The 17994-nt window shown below is 42.5% G+C and overlaps 1 protein-coding gene across 1 annotated transcript in view; it reads left to right on the top strand.

Annotated features, from left to right (window-relative positions):
• The window catches only part of LOC145416094 (uncharacterized), a 29163-nt gene extending 11391 nt beyond the window's left edge, over positions 1 to 17772 (top strand). The window contains exons 6-12 of the mRNA XM_080285186.1: positions 942 to 1854; positions 5414 to 5636; positions 6429 to 6589; positions 8140 to 8241; positions 10838 to 10954; positions 13123 to 13427; positions 17670 to 17772. Of these exons, the coding sequence (XP_080141312.1) occupies positions 942 to 1854; positions 5414 to 5636; positions 6429 to 6589; positions 8140 to 8241; positions 10838 to 10954; positions 13123 to 13427; positions 17670 to 17772 (1924 nt within the window). The remainder of the gene's footprint in view (positions 1 to 941; positions 1855 to 5413; positions 5637 to 6428; positions 6590 to 8139; positions 8242 to 10837; positions 10955 to 13122; positions 13428 to 17669) is intronic.
• Positions 17773 to 17994: the final 222 nt, after the last annotated feature.

Genomic DNA, 17994 nt, shown 5'->3' with positions numbered 1-17994 from the left:
AATGCCATTTTCATATCCCCATTGCATGTTTAGTGTTTCAGAATTATCCTCAAATATATGTAGATGTTGTAATGGTAATATGATGTCATTTTGAGGCTTTTGCTTGCAAGAGTCACCCTCCAAACCCTCCTCTTCCTTGTCTGCTAGCAGCTTCTTCCTCTTGCTGAAGATTGAGAGCTACATTAACCATTGCCAAAACTGCTGTGTCCCACGTCCTAGCATGTTGAGGTCTTCTTCAGCCACAGGGCGTTGTTGTCCTCTTCTTCTCTGTGCAGTAGTGTGGCCATGTCTGCGTCGTCTGCTGGATCTAAGTGAAGAAGAAGAAGAGGAAGGAAGAAGTAGTAGTAGAAGAAGAAGAAGATAAGAAGGAAGAGGAGGAGGTGGAGGAAGGTGTAGGGCAACTGGATACGTATTTTACTGTGTGTTAGGCATTGCTATCCATCCCTGCACAGTTTGTTCTGTCACTGCTATTTACTTAACAAAAGAATACCCCGTGTGATAGCGCCTTAACCTTCATTGTCTCTAAGGGAATACAAAACGTCTGTGTTATCTGTGTATATTTGTAATTGAAGCATTCTCTCTCTCTCTCTCTCTCTCTCTCTCTCTCTCTCTCTCTCTCTCTCTCAACAGAATCCAGGAACGAACTACAGTTTTCCCAGTCAAGATGCTCTACCTTCTTTTGTTTCCTCTCCTCTCCTCTCCCCTGCTCTGCTCTCCTCCTCTCACATCGTCTGTCTTACTCTTTTCTCCTCTCTTTTCTGTTCTTCCCTTCTCTTCTCGTCTCGTCTCTTCTCACCTTGTCTGTACCCCTCTTTTCTCTTCGCTTATCGTCTGTCCTAGTCTCCTCTCATCTCTTCTCATCTGTCATAATCTCATCTCATCTCATCTCTTCGCTTCTTTGTCCTCTTCTTACAAAATATATTCGTTTTCCTCTCTAACAGGAACCAAGAACGAGCTATAGTAGTCCCAGTCAAGATGTTTCCAGACGATGCTGCTCGCTTCTGCCGACTTACAGATTCCCTTTTCTACGTCCCATCCGATCGGGAGTCCAACGCCGAATTGTACAAGGATAGCAGGCAGTTTTCGGACGTGTGTGCCGGGAAGAGCTACCGATTTTTGCTGCTCGGTGCGACGGACGAGGAGCAGGAGGGTTTGTGGGTGCGGCAGGGGAAAGGGGTGCTAAATTTCACAGCCTGGAGCCCCGGGGAGCCCAATGGGGGTAAGAAGGGGAACTGCGTGGTGATGAGGAGGTATGATGATCTCTGGGGTGACGTGGTTTGCCAGGAGAAAATGTGCTTTGCCTGCGGAAGGACACATCGTGACTACCTGCAACTACGTGGGATGTGCCAAGACAGCGAACACCAGACGAAGTTCCTCCTAGACGGGTACATGAACGGACTGCCCTTCTTCCGTGGGTACTACGGCCTTGTGATATACCATATAGGCTTCTCCTGGCTTCTACAGGACGCCACGACTAATGATACCCTAGCATCGCTGTCACTACCAAGGCTGAATGAGTTCCCACTGGGACGTCGAACCTGGATAATTCAGAGCCCCTTCTGCGACAAACTCATAGGAGAGCAAATCACCCTGGGGCTGTCCACGTGCACGACACAGCAGTTCATGTGCACGGATGGGTCATGTGTGTCGCGTGCCGTGCGATGCAACCTGCGGGATGATTGCACGGACGGTAGTGATGAGGAGAACTGCACCAACATCTACTTCAGCGAGCAGTACCACAACCACCGACCCCCACCCGGGCCGACCCTCGACACACCGCTCCAGGTTACGCCCATCATTGACCTCATAAGATTCTCTAAGATCGATGACATCAACTTGGCCTTCAGTGTCGAGGTATTTGTCTGTCTGCCTGTCTGTCTCTTTAATCTGTCTGTCTGTATATGTGTCTCTGTTACACGTCGTTTCTTGTAATACATGTGCGTCTGCGTGTCTGTCTGTCTAATCTGTCAGCGTGTGTTTGTCAGTCACTTGTTTCCCCACTGTAATTCGCATTTTTTTCTTTTTAGGTACCTGTCTGTCCAGTTGTCAGCTTGTTCAATCTATCAGTGTCTGTCTTAGCGCTGTCTCTGTTCACTGTTTCACGCCATTTTAGAAGGTATCTGTTTGTTTCGGTCTGTCCGCACGTTTAATTTATCAGTATCAAGTTTTCCAATGCATATTTTAATCCAGTTCACTGTTCTGTGCCTGTGGTGGTACTAAAGTCGATTTAAATCAACTTGGCCCACATTTGTGTTTTTTTTCAGCTTATTTCATGTAGCTCAGTGGCAGAATAAGACAATACTGTGCCTCTACATCCCATCTGCAGCACTTCTTCATGACTTGCATCGTCTTCTAGCGTTAATCTCATGTTACGACTCAGTATTCAGGATGGAAAGATGGCAGTTTAATTTCAGATATTCGTCACTACTTGCATCATCCTCGTTACTTTCCCTCTTTGCTGCATACAGTACTTTCATTCATTACATTCTTTACACTTTCTACATTTTTTTTCATTGCATTCATTACACTCTCTCTTCATTATTTTTTCACACAATCTTGTTACCCACAGTCCTCATTTTCACCCTGCTGTCAGTGCCCATATTACTTCCGTCTTATCTCTACATCTCTAACCATATCATCCCTCACATTATCTTTTATCGTGCATGTTATTATCACTCCCATTTTACAGTCTCTTCTTGTGATTCCACCTCCTTTACTTTCCTTCCTTCACCTTTCCTATATTTCATCCTTCGCACTTCCCTTCTTATTTTTTTTATGCTATCGTTCCCTTATTGCTTTACAGACGTTCCTTTTTCTCGTCGGTTATGGACGCTCCGTAGCACCTTTTCCTAAGCGATTTATTTTTGGATAGGGTCGTTAGTATCAAAATATGTGTTTTTTATGTTGAGTATGGTGGTATTAGAGTAATTTAAATGACACAAGTGAAAGGTAAGGAGTGATAAGCAAAATAAATCGCCTAGGAAAAGGTGTTAAGGAGCTTCGTTATTTTTTCCTCATAGCTGCACTTTTTCATATAGTTCACCAATAAAACGCTCCATTTTTCATTTAACCCACTTTATTCTCTCTCTCTCTCTCTCTCTCAAATGTGTAAATGAATGAATAAATAAATGAAGGAAGGAAGGAAGAAAGGAAGGAAAGAAGGAATGTGTGTTCATGTGGAGAGAGAGAGAGAGAGAGAGAGAGAGAGAGAGAGAGAGAGAGAGAGAGAGAGAGAGAGAGAGAGAGAGAGAGAGAGAGAGAATTTTATGGTTTCTTCTACTTCTTCGTACGATTATATTATTATTATTATTATTATTATTATTCCTCCTCCTCCTGTTATTATTATTATTATTATTATTATTATTATCATCAAAATAAAAGAGTAAGACAGGGTGGAAGTGAAGTTAGCAGGGGTGTGAAAGATAAAAATGGTAGATTACTAGTGGAGAAGGGAGAAAAAGTGAGCAGATGGAGAGAACACTTTAAGGAATTGTTGAACATAGAGGATGGAAGTAATGCGGCTATAAGTGGCTGGGGAATGGCTGGGAGAAGGAGGGAGGCGAGAAGACAGGAAGAAATCAGTAGGATAGAAGTTGTGGATGCAATGAAGAAAGTTAAATTGGGGAAAGCCCCAGGAATTGATGAAGTGTGTGGTGAAATGCTGAAGCATGGGGGAGAGACAGTAGTAGAATGGATGTGGAAGATGTGTAGATTGGCCTGGGAGGAAAGTAGAGTCCCGGAGGATTGGAAGTCAGGTATAATTATTCCCTTGTACAAAGGAAAAGGGGAAAAGAAGTGTGTGGTAATCATAGGGGCATTTGTCTTCTTAGGATAATAGAAAAAGTGTATGGTAGGATAATTATTGACAGAGTTAGAGAAAGAACAGAGGAATTAGTTGGAGAAGAACAGGGAGGCTTTAGGAAGGGAAGAGGTTGTGTAGATCAGATATTCATTCTTAGATCTTTAGTGGAAAAGTCTCTAGAAAAGGGAAAGAAGTTGTATGCAGCTTTCATGGATTTGGAGAAAGCATATGACAGGGTGGATAGACAAGGATTGTGGAAAGTATTAAGAACATATGGAGTAGATTGGAAGTTGTTGAATGCTGTGAAGAGTGTGTATGATGGTGCTAAGGCTGCAGTACGTGTGGATGGTGAACTGAGTGAATTTTTCTCTTTGAAGGTTGGGTTGAAACAGGGATGTGTCATGTCTCCATGGTTGTTCAATCTGTACATGGATGGAGTAATAAAAGAGGTGCAAGGTAGGGTAGTGGATGTTGGAGTGACCCTGGTGAGAGAGGGTAGTGTTTGGAAACTCCCTGTACTGTTGTTTGCAGATGATACTGTGTTGTTGAGTGAAGACGAAGGAGAGCTGCAAGGCTTGGTGAATGAGTTTGGGAGAGTGTGTAAGAAACGGAATCTAAAGGTGAATGTAGGGAAGAGTAAAGTGATGGTCTTTGAGAGAGGTGAAGTCAGTGAATGTACAGCGAGGTTGGATGGTGAGGAATTGGAAAATGTGAGTACGTTTAAGTACTTGGGTAGTGTGATCAGTAAGGATGGAGGTTTGGAGGGTGAAGTGCTTGAAAGAGTACAGCAGGGAAGAAAGGTTGCTGGTTCCTTGAAAGCAATGATAAGAAGCAGGGAAGTGAGCATGGAAGTGAAAAAGTTACTACATGACAGTATTGTGGTACCAACTCTAACGTATGGAAGTGAAGTATGGACGTTGCTGGAAGGACACAAGTCGAGTAAGAGCAGTGGAAATGAGTTATTTAAGAGGAGCCTGTGGAGTCACATGGAGAGACAGGCTGACGAATGAGGATATAAAGGAGCGTTGTGGTGTTGATGTGGATGTGATAGGAAGCGTTATGAGGAATACACTGAGGTGGTTTGGCCATGTGGAGAGGATGGAGGGTGAAAGACTGACGAAGAGAGTGTATGTGAGTGAGGTGGAGGGGGGAAGAGGGAGGGGGAGGCCGAGGATGAGATGAAGGGATGGAGTGGAGAGGTATATGAGAGAGGGGGGGTGTGAGTTGGGAGCAGGGCAGTGAAATGGCGGGGGACAGTGCGACGTGGAGGCGATTTGTTTGTGGCCACCCCGAACGGGATTGAGGCGTCTGGCAATAGATAGATAGATAGATCATTACTATTATTATTATTATTACTATTACTACTACTACTACTGCCACTACTACTACTACTACTACTACTAGTACTACTACTACCACTGCTGCTACTCCTCCTCCTCCTCCTCCTCCTCCTACTCCTATTATTATTATTATTATATTACTACTACTACTACTACTATTACTACTACCCCTATTATTATTATTATTATTACTGCTACTACTACTACTACTACTACTGTTACTCCTATTATTATTGTTATTATTTTATCGTCATCATCATCATTATTGCAGGTAGAAGTGTCTCTATCATGGCAAGACCAAAATCTACTCTTCAAGAACATCAAGGAGGAAGAAGGGAAGAACAGACTAAGCGCGGAAGAAGTAGGGCAGGTGTGGAGCCCCGATGTGGAGTTCCTGAACGTGAATGACGGCCAGAGCAAACTTCTCAAGAGCGGGGTGTTGGTGAGAAGGACTGGCCCCCCCGACCCACCTGTGTTTACCGACGTGCAGATGGGTGAGATGGGTGGATGGATGGATAGAGAGGTTGAGATAGGTATATGGAGATGAACAGATACAGAGAGATAGATAGATGGTGAGAGAGAGAGAGAGAGAGAGAGAGAGAGAGAGAGAGAGAGAGAGAGAGAGAGAAGTAAGGTGTAGGTAAATAAATGGATAGATGGACACACACACACACACACACACACACACACACACACACACACACACACACATCTGTCTATCTATCTATCTTTTTATCAGTCTATCAATCAATCTATCTATCTGTTTATCTATCTATCTATCTGTCTATGTCTATATCTGTCTGTCTATGTCTATCTATCTATCTGTCTATCTATTTATACACATACAGTCAGTGAGAGAGAGAGAGAGAGAGAGAGAGAGAGAGAGAGAGAGAGAGAGAGAGAGAGAGAGAGAGAGACAGAGAGAGAGACAGAGACAGAGACAGAGAGTGAGAGCAATAAGTAGGCAGTCAGACATGTAAAGAAATTGTAGTAGTAGTAGTAGTAGTTGTTGTTGTTGTTGCCCTTGCTTCTCTGAAACGCGAACCCTGTGGACTGCAGGCTGGAACTACATATCTCCTGCGGTTCACCATTCTTCTTTTGGTGGATAGGGAGGGAGGTGATGGACGTTTATATGGCCGGCAGTGGATCTGCCTGGTTATGTCAGTGCCACCGTGTGAAGGCGTCCCTCTTTAACATCTTCAAAAAGAAAGACTGCTAAATAGACACAAAAAATAAACAAAACAACCACACGGATGGAAAAAATATGTATACTTTCTTCTCCCCAGACACCATCTATCAAGCGGGGAGTGGAAGGCTGGTGAAGAGAGAGCAGTACTACGCTTCCTTCAACTGCCACTTCTTCCTCTTCAACTACCCCTTCGACACCCAGACCTGCACCATCCTTGTCAAGCTGGCCTCTGCTGACACCAATGTTCTCGTGATGAAGGTGGGAGTATTGGGTTTGTTTTTGTTTCATATCTTCCAGTCACGATTCTTTTTCTACTTTTGAATAGTCTTCCAATCTGTGTTTTCTTTCTTCTGTGTATGCTCTTTTTCCACGATTCTTTTTTTGTTGTCTTTCTATACTGCTACTACCACCACTTCAACTACTACTACTACTACTACTACTACTACACCCAAACTTGCACCATCGTTGTTTTTACGGCAGTCGTCCCTTTTTCTTCCACTTTAAAATATTCTTCCACTGTTCGTTCGTTTTCTTCTGATTCTGATTCTTCTTCCACTTTTGAATCTTCTTCTTTTAAGCGTTTCTTTTCTTCCACATTTTGTTTCGTTTGACCTTTGGTCCTTCTTTTAGTTTTATTTCTCTATGTTTACATTATTATATGCTTCGTTTAACAGCCACATCATCCTATTCAGCTATCTCTTCTACACCCAGACCTACATTATCCTGGTAAAATAAGTTTTTGCAGATGCCAGTGTTCTCGTCATGAAGGTGGGTTTTGTCCGCTAGTCCAGTGGTTCTCGAAGTGGAGTCCATGAATACCCAGGCGTACGCTGAGGGATGGCGAAACTCATTACATAATATACGAATTGGACCAAATTTAAAAGATGATATTAAGAACTAAGAAGCTAGGTTTCGACAAAATATGGACATCGTTTACACTGAATCGTAATATTAGTTGTCATAATTAATAATTGTGTTAACAATAACGCAGTTGTAGCCGTGTTTTATGGTTAATTTGCATCCCAGAGTAATTATCATTTTAATAATTTTACAGTAACCATTGTAGTACTAATGTAGTACCATTCTTGTTAATGCTTACTTGTTACTTGTTAAACTAAGCAATTACAGTATGTGCAGTTTTTCTATCTCCTGTAGAGCATCATTGCTGATTAGCACTGAATCGCACTCCTTGAATAAAGCCATTACAGTTTCAGCAACACAACAATATTCAGTGTATTACTGTTATACAGGGTGGTCCTTAAATAGCGCGTCACTACACCACACTTAGCGATATCTTATTTGTTGTAGGAGAGGCTCAGTGTGCTGGTGTGGGTATGGGCATGGCAGCAGGGGTAGGAAATATATAAATGGTGCAGGATAGACACTGATAACCCCTGGTGGTGTGGAAGAGAAGGGTTATGTGTGGACCACCTTGTATACGATGTTTATATTGTTCATTCTCTTTCCATCTGCTGTTATTCCTCTTTCTCATTTTAAACCTTCATCTGTAATGTTATGAATCTATCTCTTATTGTTAATCTCTTGTTTTTATCACTTTTTCTTCCTGTACTACTTGTTATTCGCATTTTTGCCCACCGGCATGAGAGAGAGAGAGAGAGAGAGAGAGAGAGAGAGAGAGAGAACTTCAATCAAAACTTCAGGGTATTTCCATCATGTACTTTTTCCTGCCGTCCCACAGAATGCCTCAGTGGAGAGAGAGAGAGAGAGAGAGAGAGAGAGAGAGAGAGAGAGAGTGCAACCAAAACCTGCCATTTTTCCCTTGTTTACTTTTTCTTGCCTCGCCACAGAATGCGTCAGTGGAATACAGAGGCATGAAGGAGCTGCCCAAATACGAGGTGAAGAGAGTAGGCATTGCTATCACGTCTCGAGGGGGTTATGGCGTGCTGGAGGTGAGTACTATCATCATCATCGTCATCATCATCATCATCATCATCATCATCATCATCATCATCATCAGTACCACCACCACCACCACCACCACCATCATCGTCATCATCATCATCATCATCATCATCATCATCATCATCATCATCATCATCATCATCATCACCAGTAGCAGCAGTACCATCATCATCATCATCATCAAGCGGTAGGTGTTGTTATGTTTTCTCCAAAAGATATTATCTAGTCAGTGAGACAGGCTTTTCCAACTAGATGATATCAGTTCATCCATCATTAACCCCTTCACTGCTTGAATGTGTGACTCAGGTTGAATAAAATCGTCTGGCGGGAGTAAAAGAATAAAGAAAAAAAAAAGAAAAAAAGTGATGGGAGTGAAAGGATTACAACTTGCCATCTAGTAAGTGAACATAGGAAGTTAGAGGTGTACTGCTATGTTGTTGTTGTTGTTGTTGTTGTTGTGGCCTCAGGTTTATCTAAGCGTGGACTCGGTGGACTGCAGACCTTTTCTCTACTGTCCACCATCTTCCTTCTTAGGGAATAGGAAGGGAGTGAAAGGGTATAACCGGGCAAAGGATGCACACTGTTTTGTTGGTGGCACCACTTGAAGGCTTCCCTCACCAGCATAAATAAAATATCCCTGACGTTCGTATTATTAATGCTTTCACTCCGATATTACTGCTTGATTCTTGCTACCACCAGATTTTTTGTTTTTGTTTTTTTCATATTTCCGGACGCCTCATGCGGTGAAGGTGTAAATGAAGACTGTTTCTAACCCTTTCCCTTCTAAAAGTCTTTCCTGAGCTGAATGAAATCATCAGAAGGTTTCTATCTATCTATTTTTTATTTATCTATCTGTTTATTGTCAAACGCCTTAATTCCGTAAGGGGTGGATACAAACAAATCGCCTCCACGTCGCCTGCTCTCTTTCCAATTGACACTTCCCTCATATAACTCTTCACTGCATTCCTGCATCTCATCCTTGGTTCCCCTCCCCCCTTCCCTTTTCGCCTCACTCACTTATACTCTCCTAGTCAGTCTCTCATTCTCCCTCCTCTCCACATGGCCTAACCATTTCAGAGTATTTTCCTTAACACTCAGTCACATCCACATCACTAGCGAAAAAAATACAGAAACTACACCTCCGGGCTGAAAAGTTGCTCAAATCGAGGTGGGGGAAGGCACACCCCAAATTCTGACTGTCAGCTAGTTGCGTGGGATGCTTGTGATGAGATATGATTAGCCTGCATACCATACTATAGAGTGCAGTCAGTTGCGGTTTATAACAGCTAGACACATTTGGTATTAGCCAGAATATTGGAGAAGCCTCGAGATGAAGGAGTAAATAAACTGTTGGTATTACAGGGATGCAGAACTGTTACTGTAGATGGTGCTGTTTGGAACAACACTTCGCCCAATATTTAGCCTCTTGTTACACTCCTCTGCTGACTAATATTCCTAAGCAGAGAGAGGCTTGGTATGTTTCTTTGCCTGTAGATACAAAAGTTTGCCTAATATGTCACCTTTAGCACATCACACTCCTCTGCTAGCTAATATTCCTAAGCAAAGAGAGCTTGATATGTTTCTCTGCACATAGATACAAAAGTTCGCCCAGTGTTTTTCTTCTTGTCACTTTCCTCTGCAGCTAATATTCCCAAGCTGGAAGAGGTTTGTAATGTTTGTTTGAACATATATACGAAAGTTTGCCTAATATGTCCCCTCTTCTATTTGTAATTTTCCTCTGCTAGCTAATATTCCTAACATGAAAGAGGCTTACTATGTTTCTTTGCACATAGATACAAAAGTTGGTCTAATATTTCACCCCTTCTATTTCTTCCTATCGTATGGTTTCTTCTTCAGTCTTTCCTCTGCTTATGACCTCTAGTCTTTTAAGTGCAGTGTATCCAGACATCTCAGAACGAACGGATCTTGAATTTGGCATTTCGCATATTACTACTACTACTATTATTATTATTATTATTATTATTGTTGTTGTTGTTGTTGTTGTTGTTAGTATTCTTATTATCATCATCATCATCGTTAGTTATTATTATTATTATTATTATTATTGTTGTTGTTGTTGTTGTTGTTATTGTTGTTGTTATTATTATTTTTATTATTATTAAACATATGACTCTTTCTTCTGTTTATTAAAAAAGGGTAGGAAATTTTTAGTTTCTTTGCCCATAGATGATTCTCTTTGATATGATGCGTCAGGGAGGAAAGTGACAGACACGCCCTAAGTGTGAAGCAGACGCAGTGGTATTGTTGTGGTGTAGCGTGGTATAGAAGACAGTAGTAGTGGTATTAAAAGTGTAGTATTACAGATGATTGCTATTACAAGTGTGGTATTAGAGGTGGGGTTGGAACTGAAGCCAAGCGGTATTATTGGTGTGGTATTAAACGTGGTATTGCAGGTGGTGTAGGAACTGGAGCAAAGCGGTATTACAGACGTGGTATTAAACGTGATATTGCAGGTGGTATTGGTACTGAAGCAAAAGTGGTATTACAAATGTGGCATTAAACGTGGTATTGCAGGTGGTATTGGAAGTGAAGCCAAGCGGTATTACAGATGTGGTATTACAGGTGGTGTTGGAACTGGAGCGTCGTTGGAGTCTGCTAGTGCTTACCATCTTCGTGCCGACCTTCCTTCTCCTCAGTATTGGCTACAGTACCCTCTATATTAAGCTGACTGCGTTCCAGGTACATAACGTGACTCTGTGTGTGTGTGTGTGTGTGTGTGTGTGTGTGTGTGTGTGTGTGTGTGTGTGTGTGTGTGTGTGTGTGTGTGTGTGTGTGTGTGATCTAGTGTTATGTTGTTAGCTATCGAGGAACAGTAAAGTCTGGACCTGTGAGCCTGACGACTATGAGCTGGTAGGCGAAGGGCGGTACGCTGAGCACCTCTCCCGCTGGATGCAACCGTGGACCAAATAAGGCTATAGTTCTTTCACCTTAAATGGTCCCAATTTTTATTTTATTTTTTATTTATGTATTTATTTATTTTTTGCGACATATCAGGTAGGTATTGAAGACAGTACTAAGGCTCTACAATCTTTCCATAGCTCTTCTTCGTGACTAGCATCCTATTATTGTGTTACTGTCCTTTTATGAGTCAATATTCAAGGTGGAGAGGTGACGGTTTTAGGCCAAATCAAAGTGAAAGGGGTAAAAATCTATAATTACAAAAGGTTAGTGCACGTAGGAAAGTATTTAGCGTACTGCCCTTCGCCTACCACCTCGTAGTCGCAGATCTCGCCATAAGTTAAGGTTGCTTCTTTGTAAATCTTCGAAAATGTCCAGCACCTTCATACGTTTAGGACTATAGGTTATTCACTTTAAATTGGCTCAGATTTTCGTCCTTTTGAAGGTTATTTCCCGTAGCTCAGTAGAATAAGACAATACTGCGACCCTGCATCCTTCCCGTGGCACTTCTTCGTGACTAGCACCGTATTCTAGTGCTCATGATGGATAGACGGCAGTTTTACGTCTGGTTAAAGTAAACAGAGTATAGAGGCACACACACACACACACACACACACACACACACACACACACACACACACACACACACACACACACACACCCGCTCGCTGGTGCAGTGGTAACGCTCTCGGTTGCCAACTGGTGGACGGGAGTTCGCGCCTCGCTCAGGTTGCGAAAAGTTTCACTGACGAAGTGGGTGGTTACTGTCCCCCTTGAGCAAGGGGACGGGTGTGTGCGTGTGTGAAGGTCACAGCCTTGCCCTTAGATCGGACTATATGAGCTCTCAGCTCCCTTCCGGGATGGTAAAAGCTGACGATCACGACCATCAAAGTGATCCTGACCGACCCGGTGAATTACACACACACACACACACACACACACACTACTAAGCCGTTTTAACTGGACCCAGTTTTTTGTACTTTTGCAAATTATTTCACGTAAATCAGTGACGAAATAAGACAGTACTATGGCTCTACATCCTTTCCATAGCACTTCTTCCTGATTAGCACCATATTCTAGCATTACTCTCTTGTTACAACTCAGTATTCAAATTGGAGAGGCGACAGTTTTAGGCCAAGTTTTAGTAAAACGGATATACATTGCTAATATTTACGATTGACTCTGTTGTAACCTAGATCAATTTTTTTTCGAGGAGGAGGAACTAAAGACATGGAAATATTCTGGCCTCACTTCTTTGTTCTTCCTGCCATTGTTAAAGTTATGTTATGGATTTGATCGAGAAGTTCGTTTGTGCATATCTTCCCTGAGTAACGAGAGAGTTGATGGTAAGTTTAGGTGGTAATTTTCATCCTAGATTATTATTATTATTATTATTATTATTATTATTATTAACCATTCTTCTTTTTCCTCTTCCTCTTCTTCGTCTTCTTTTTTTCCCCTTTTTCTTTCTTCTTCTTCTTCTTCTTCTTCTTCTTATTATTATTATTATTATTATTATTATCATCATCATCATCGTTAACTGCAACTGTGATTTGTTTGGGGGACAACAAGAGTACAGAATCCCATGCGTCTTGTCCTTCCTCCAGGGACAAAATTCTACACTCTTTTTACTCTAACTTGGCCTAAAATTGCCATCCATCCATCTTGAATGCTGAGTTGTAACAATAGATTAACAGTAGAGCATTATCCTAGTCAAGAAGAAGTGTTGGTGAAAGGATTATAGGGTTGTAGTATTGTCTTTCTCTGCCATGGAAATGTGTGAAATAAGCTGCAAAAGGACGGAAATCTGGGCCAAGTTAAAGCTGAAATAGTATAGTTCTGTTTTTTCCATCCCTCCATCATATCCTCGGTCTCCCCCCTCTCCTTCCCCCTGTCACCTCACTCAGAAACTCTCCTCGTCAGTCTCTCACTCTCCATTCTTCCCCCAGGTGAGGACGGTCATGACGCTAACAACACTGCTGGTTCTGTACACTCTTTTCAACCAAGTGTCGTCAGCGCTGCCAGACACCGCCTATATCAAGATGGTGGATATGTGGTTCTTCTTCTGCATTTTCCTCATCTTCTCCGTCATCATGATTCATATTCTGGTGGAGCATTTGGAGGCGGGGGAGCACGAGAATGAAAACGCCAAGGACCGTCCCAACACCAGGACGGTACAAGTGGCTCCCTTCCCGCCAACCAAGATGACGATGGTGCACAATTCTTCCTCTTCGGTGTTTTTCGGCAATACTAAGTACGTTGGTGTGTGTGTGTGTGTGTGTGTGTGTGTGTGTGTGTGTGAACAATAGGCCTAAAACAAGAATTTTTGATCCGATTTAGACCAAATCGTGGAAATGTGAAAGGTTAGCCAAAGATGAAACGATATATATATATTTTTTTAACAGTAAGTCAAATGTTAAAGAATTGTTGAACACAGAGAATGAAAGTAATGCGAGTATAAGTGGCTGGGGAATGACTGGGAGAAGGAGGGATGTGAGGTAGGAAGAAATCAGTAGGATAGATGTTGTGGAAGCAATGAAGAAAGTTAAAATGGGGAAAGCCCCAGGAATTGATGGAGTGTGTGGTGAAATGCTGAAGCATGGGGGAGAGATAGTAGTAGAATGGATGTGGAAGATGTGCAGATTGGCCTGGGAGGAAGGTAGAGTCCCGGAGGATTGGAAGTCAGGTATAATTATTCCCTTGTACAAAGGAAAAGGGGAAAAAGAAGTGTGTGGTAATCATAGGGGCATTTGTCTTCTTAGTATAATAGGAAAAGTGTATGGTAGGATACTTATTGACGGAATTAGGAAAATAACAGAAGAAGTAGTTGGAGAACAGGGAGGTTTTAGGAAGGGAAGAGGTTGTGTAGATCAGATATTCATTCTTAGATCTTTAGTGGAAAAGTTTTTAGAGAAGAGAAAGAAGTTGTATGCGGCCTTCATGATTTGGAGAAAGCATATGACAGGGTGGATAGACAAGGATTGTGGAAAGTATTAAGAAAATATGGAGTAGATGGGAAGTTGTTGAATGCTGTGAAATGAGGGGGTTAAGGCTGCAGTGCATGTGGATGGTGAACTGAGTGAATTTTTCTATTTGAAGGTTGGACTGAAACAGGGATGTGTCATGTCTCCATGGTTGTTCAATCTGTACATGGATGGGGTAATAAAAGAGGTACAAGGTAGGGTAGTGGATGTTGGAGTGGCCCTAATGAAAGAGGATAGTGTTTGGAAACTCCCTGTACTATTGTTTGCAGATGATACTGTGTTGTTGAGTGAAGACGAAGGGGAGCTGCAAGGCTTGGTGGATGAGTTTAGGAGAGTGTGTAAGAAACAGAGACTAAAGGTGAATGTAGGGAAGAGTAAAATTATGGTCTTCGAGAGAGGTGAAGTTAGTGAATGTACAGCGAGGCTGGATGAGGAGGAAATGGAAAATGTGAGTACGTTTAAGTCCTTGGGTAGTGTGATGAGTAAGGATGGAAGTTTGGAGGGTGAAGTGCTTGAAAGGGTACAACAAGGAAGAAAGATTGCTGGTTCCATGAAAGCAGTGATAGAAACAGGGAAGTGAGCATGGAAGTGAAAAAGTTACTACATGACAGTATTGTGATACCAGCTCTAACGTATGGAAGTGAAGCTTGGACGTTGTTGGAAGGACACAAGTCAAGAGTAAGAGCAGTTATTTGAGAGGAGCATGTGAAGTCACATGGAGAGACAGGCTGACAAATGAGGATATAAAGGAACGTTGTGGTGTGTATGAAGATGTGATAAGAAGCGTTAAGAGAAACACGCTGAGGTAGTTTGGCCATGTGGAGAGGATGGAGAGTGAGAGACTGACAAGGAGAGTGTATGTGAGTGAGGTGAAGGGGGGAGAGGGAGGGGAGGCCAAGGATGAGATGGAAGGATGGAGTGGAGAGGTATATGAGAGAGGGGGTGTGAGCTGGGAGCAGGGCAGTGAAATGGCGGGGGACAGGGTGACATGGAGGCGATTTGTTTGTGGCCACCTCGTATGGGATTGAGGCGTCTGGCAATAGATAGATAGATAAATAGACAGATAGAGAGAGAGAAATGTTAAGGTCATAATACAAGGTCAACTCAAAGTTTTTATTTTATTTATACAAACTTGGTGGAAGGATTGAGGGTCAGGCAAATGTGGAGTGATCTGATATTGAGAACAGCTAATTAAATATCAAAGTCGACAGTTCAGCCCTATAAGTCAAATATTTTTTTTTTTTTTTCGATTTAGACCAAGCTTGGCAGAAGGGTTGAGGGTCAGGCAAAGAAGCAAGGATGAAGTAATTGATTTTGAGAGCAATCAGTCGAAGGTCAAGGCCACAGGACAAGGTCAAAGATTCTACTCTTAGTCTTGGGTAGTGTGATGAGTAAGGATGGAAGTTTGGAGGGTGAAGTGCTTGAAAGGGTACAACAAGGAAGAAAGATTGCTGGTTCCATGAAAGCAGTGATAGAAACAGGGAAGTGAGCATGGAAGTGAAAAAGTTACTACATGACAGTATTGTGATACCAGCTCTAACGTATGGAAGTGAAGCTTGGACGTTGTTGGAAGGACACAAGTCAAGAGTAAGAGCAGTTATTTGAGAGGAGCATGTGAAGTCACATGGAGAGACAGGCTGACAAATGAGGATATAAAGGAACGTTGTGGTGTGTATGAAGATGTGATAAGAAGCGTTAAGAGAAACACGCTGAGGTAGTTTGGCCATGTGGAGAGGATGGAGAGTGAGAGACTGACAAGGAGAGTGTATGTGAGTGAGGTGAAGGGGGGAGAGGGAGGGGGAGGCCAAGGATGAGATGGAAGGATGGAGTGGAGAGGTATATGAGAGAGGGGGTGTGAGCTGGGAGCAGGGCAGTGAAATGGCGGGGGACAGGGTGACATGGAGGCGATTTGTTTGTGGCCACCTCGTATGGGATTGAGGCGTCTGGCAATAGATAGATAGATAAATAGACAGATAGAGAGAGAGAAATGTTAAGGTCATAATACAAGGTCAACTCAAAGTTTTTATTTTATTTATACAAACTTGGTGGAAGGATTGAGGGTCAGGCAAATGTGGAGTGATCTGATATTGAGAACAGCTAATTAAATATCAAAGTCGACAGTTCAGCCCTATAAGTCAAATATTTTTTTTTTTTTCGATTTAGACCAAGCTTGGCAGAAGGGTTGAGGGTCAGGCAAAGAAGCAAGGATGAAGTAATTGATTTTGAGAGCAATCAGTCGAAGGTCAAGGCCACAGGACAAGGTCAAAGATTCTACTCTTAGTCTCGTATTCTCATCAGTTAAGGAAGCTCCCTAACACCTCTTCCTTGGCGATTTGTTTTTGGATATGACTGGTTGACGTAATTTTGTACATCATTTATGTAGAGTTTGGTTATATTAGAAGGATTTATGTAACACAGAAGAGGACAGTAATAAAGCGTCAGACAAAATAATTCGCTTAGGAAAAAGTGTTACGGGGTGTCCATAACCGACAAGAATACTGACCTTAGACGGATTGTAGTGCACGAGTGTTACAGTGTTTGAATATTAGTTTTTCGTGTTACAAAAGATTTCGGTTTTGTAAAGGTCAGAGAGGAAGAATGTGACAAATACCGTAAACCGCATCTTATGCCCTGGCGCTGAGCATGATGGAACTGGTTGAGAATTATAAAAGGCTTTATTCTGTAGCTTAAAACTCAAAAATTTAAGGAAACAGTCATAGGTCTTGCATCTTAAAAGGAAATCAAGGTGTAGCTACTTAAGAAACAGCTCCATCTTGATTTCCTTGATTTGTTTTGGAGTTGCAAGACCGATGATGCCTTCCTATGTTTGAGAATTTTTCCACTTCGGTGTTTTTCAGTGCTGATGGGTGAGTGTTTGTGCAATGCTGTAGATTTTAATGTTTTCCCGAGTGATGAAGAGTGTGGACTTGGAGGCTGTACTGGATGCGTGGCTGTGATATTTGTAGTGTTGGAGATGGCGGGAAAAGCGTGTGAGAAAGATTAAAGTATTTAGGGCATTTATGGATCTGAAAAAAGCATAGTAAAAAAGAAAGGATTATGGAAAAGACGTCCTATGGTGGAAAACAGAGTAGAACTTCCAATATTTCTGGTTACCCCAAAAAGAAAAAAAAAATCTAAGTTATGACAGGGACTCAATTGTAAACCTTTTCGACAATAACTGAGGTGTTTTGGCCATATGGGGAGGATGGAGAGCGAGAGACTGACGAGGAGAGTGTATGTGAATGGGGGGGAGGGGGAGGCCAAGGATGAGATAGAGAGATGGAGTGGAGAGGTATATAAGAGAGGGGAGGGGAGTGTGGGCTGGGAGCAGGGCATTGAAATGGCGGGGGACAGGACGACATGGAGGCTATTTGTCTGTGGCCACCCTTTACGGGATTAGGGCGTCTGGCAATAGATAAATAGGTAGATTCCCGCTCCCCCTTTTCTGGCTATGCCCCTGACTCTCTCTGTTTCCTTCCTTCCTTGCTGATGTCTGTGTTTTCTTCCTTCAGACTGACGGCCACCTGGCTCATGAGGACTTGTCGACGCCTGGTGTACCCCGTCATCATCACCTGCTTCTGTTGCGTCTTCTGGGTCGTTATTCTTACTGTGTAGTGCACGGGACGGTTCTGGCTGGCTTTCTCTGTCTGTCTTTCTATCTCTTTGTCTGTCATCTGTCTGTCTGTGTATATCTATCCATCTGTGTCTGTCCATCTGTCTGTCTGTCTCTATTTATCTATATCTGTCTGTTTATCTATGTTTTTATGTGTAATCCCCCCCCCTCCCTCTCTCTGTACCTATCTGTTTTCCTACCTGCCTACCTTCTTACCTATCTAT

Source organism: Coenobita brevimanus, chromosome 104 (genome assembly GCF_032717465.1).
Source record: "Coenobita brevimanus isolate Jiangsu-jjx chromosome 104, ASM3271746v2, whole genome shotgun sequence".
Lineage (NCBI taxonomy): Eukaryota > Metazoa > Arthropoda > Malacostraca > Decapoda > Coenobitidae > Coenobita > Coenobita brevimanus.
Note: the sequence above shows the minus strand (reverse complement) of the source record. Positions and strands in the feature narration are given on the sequence as shown.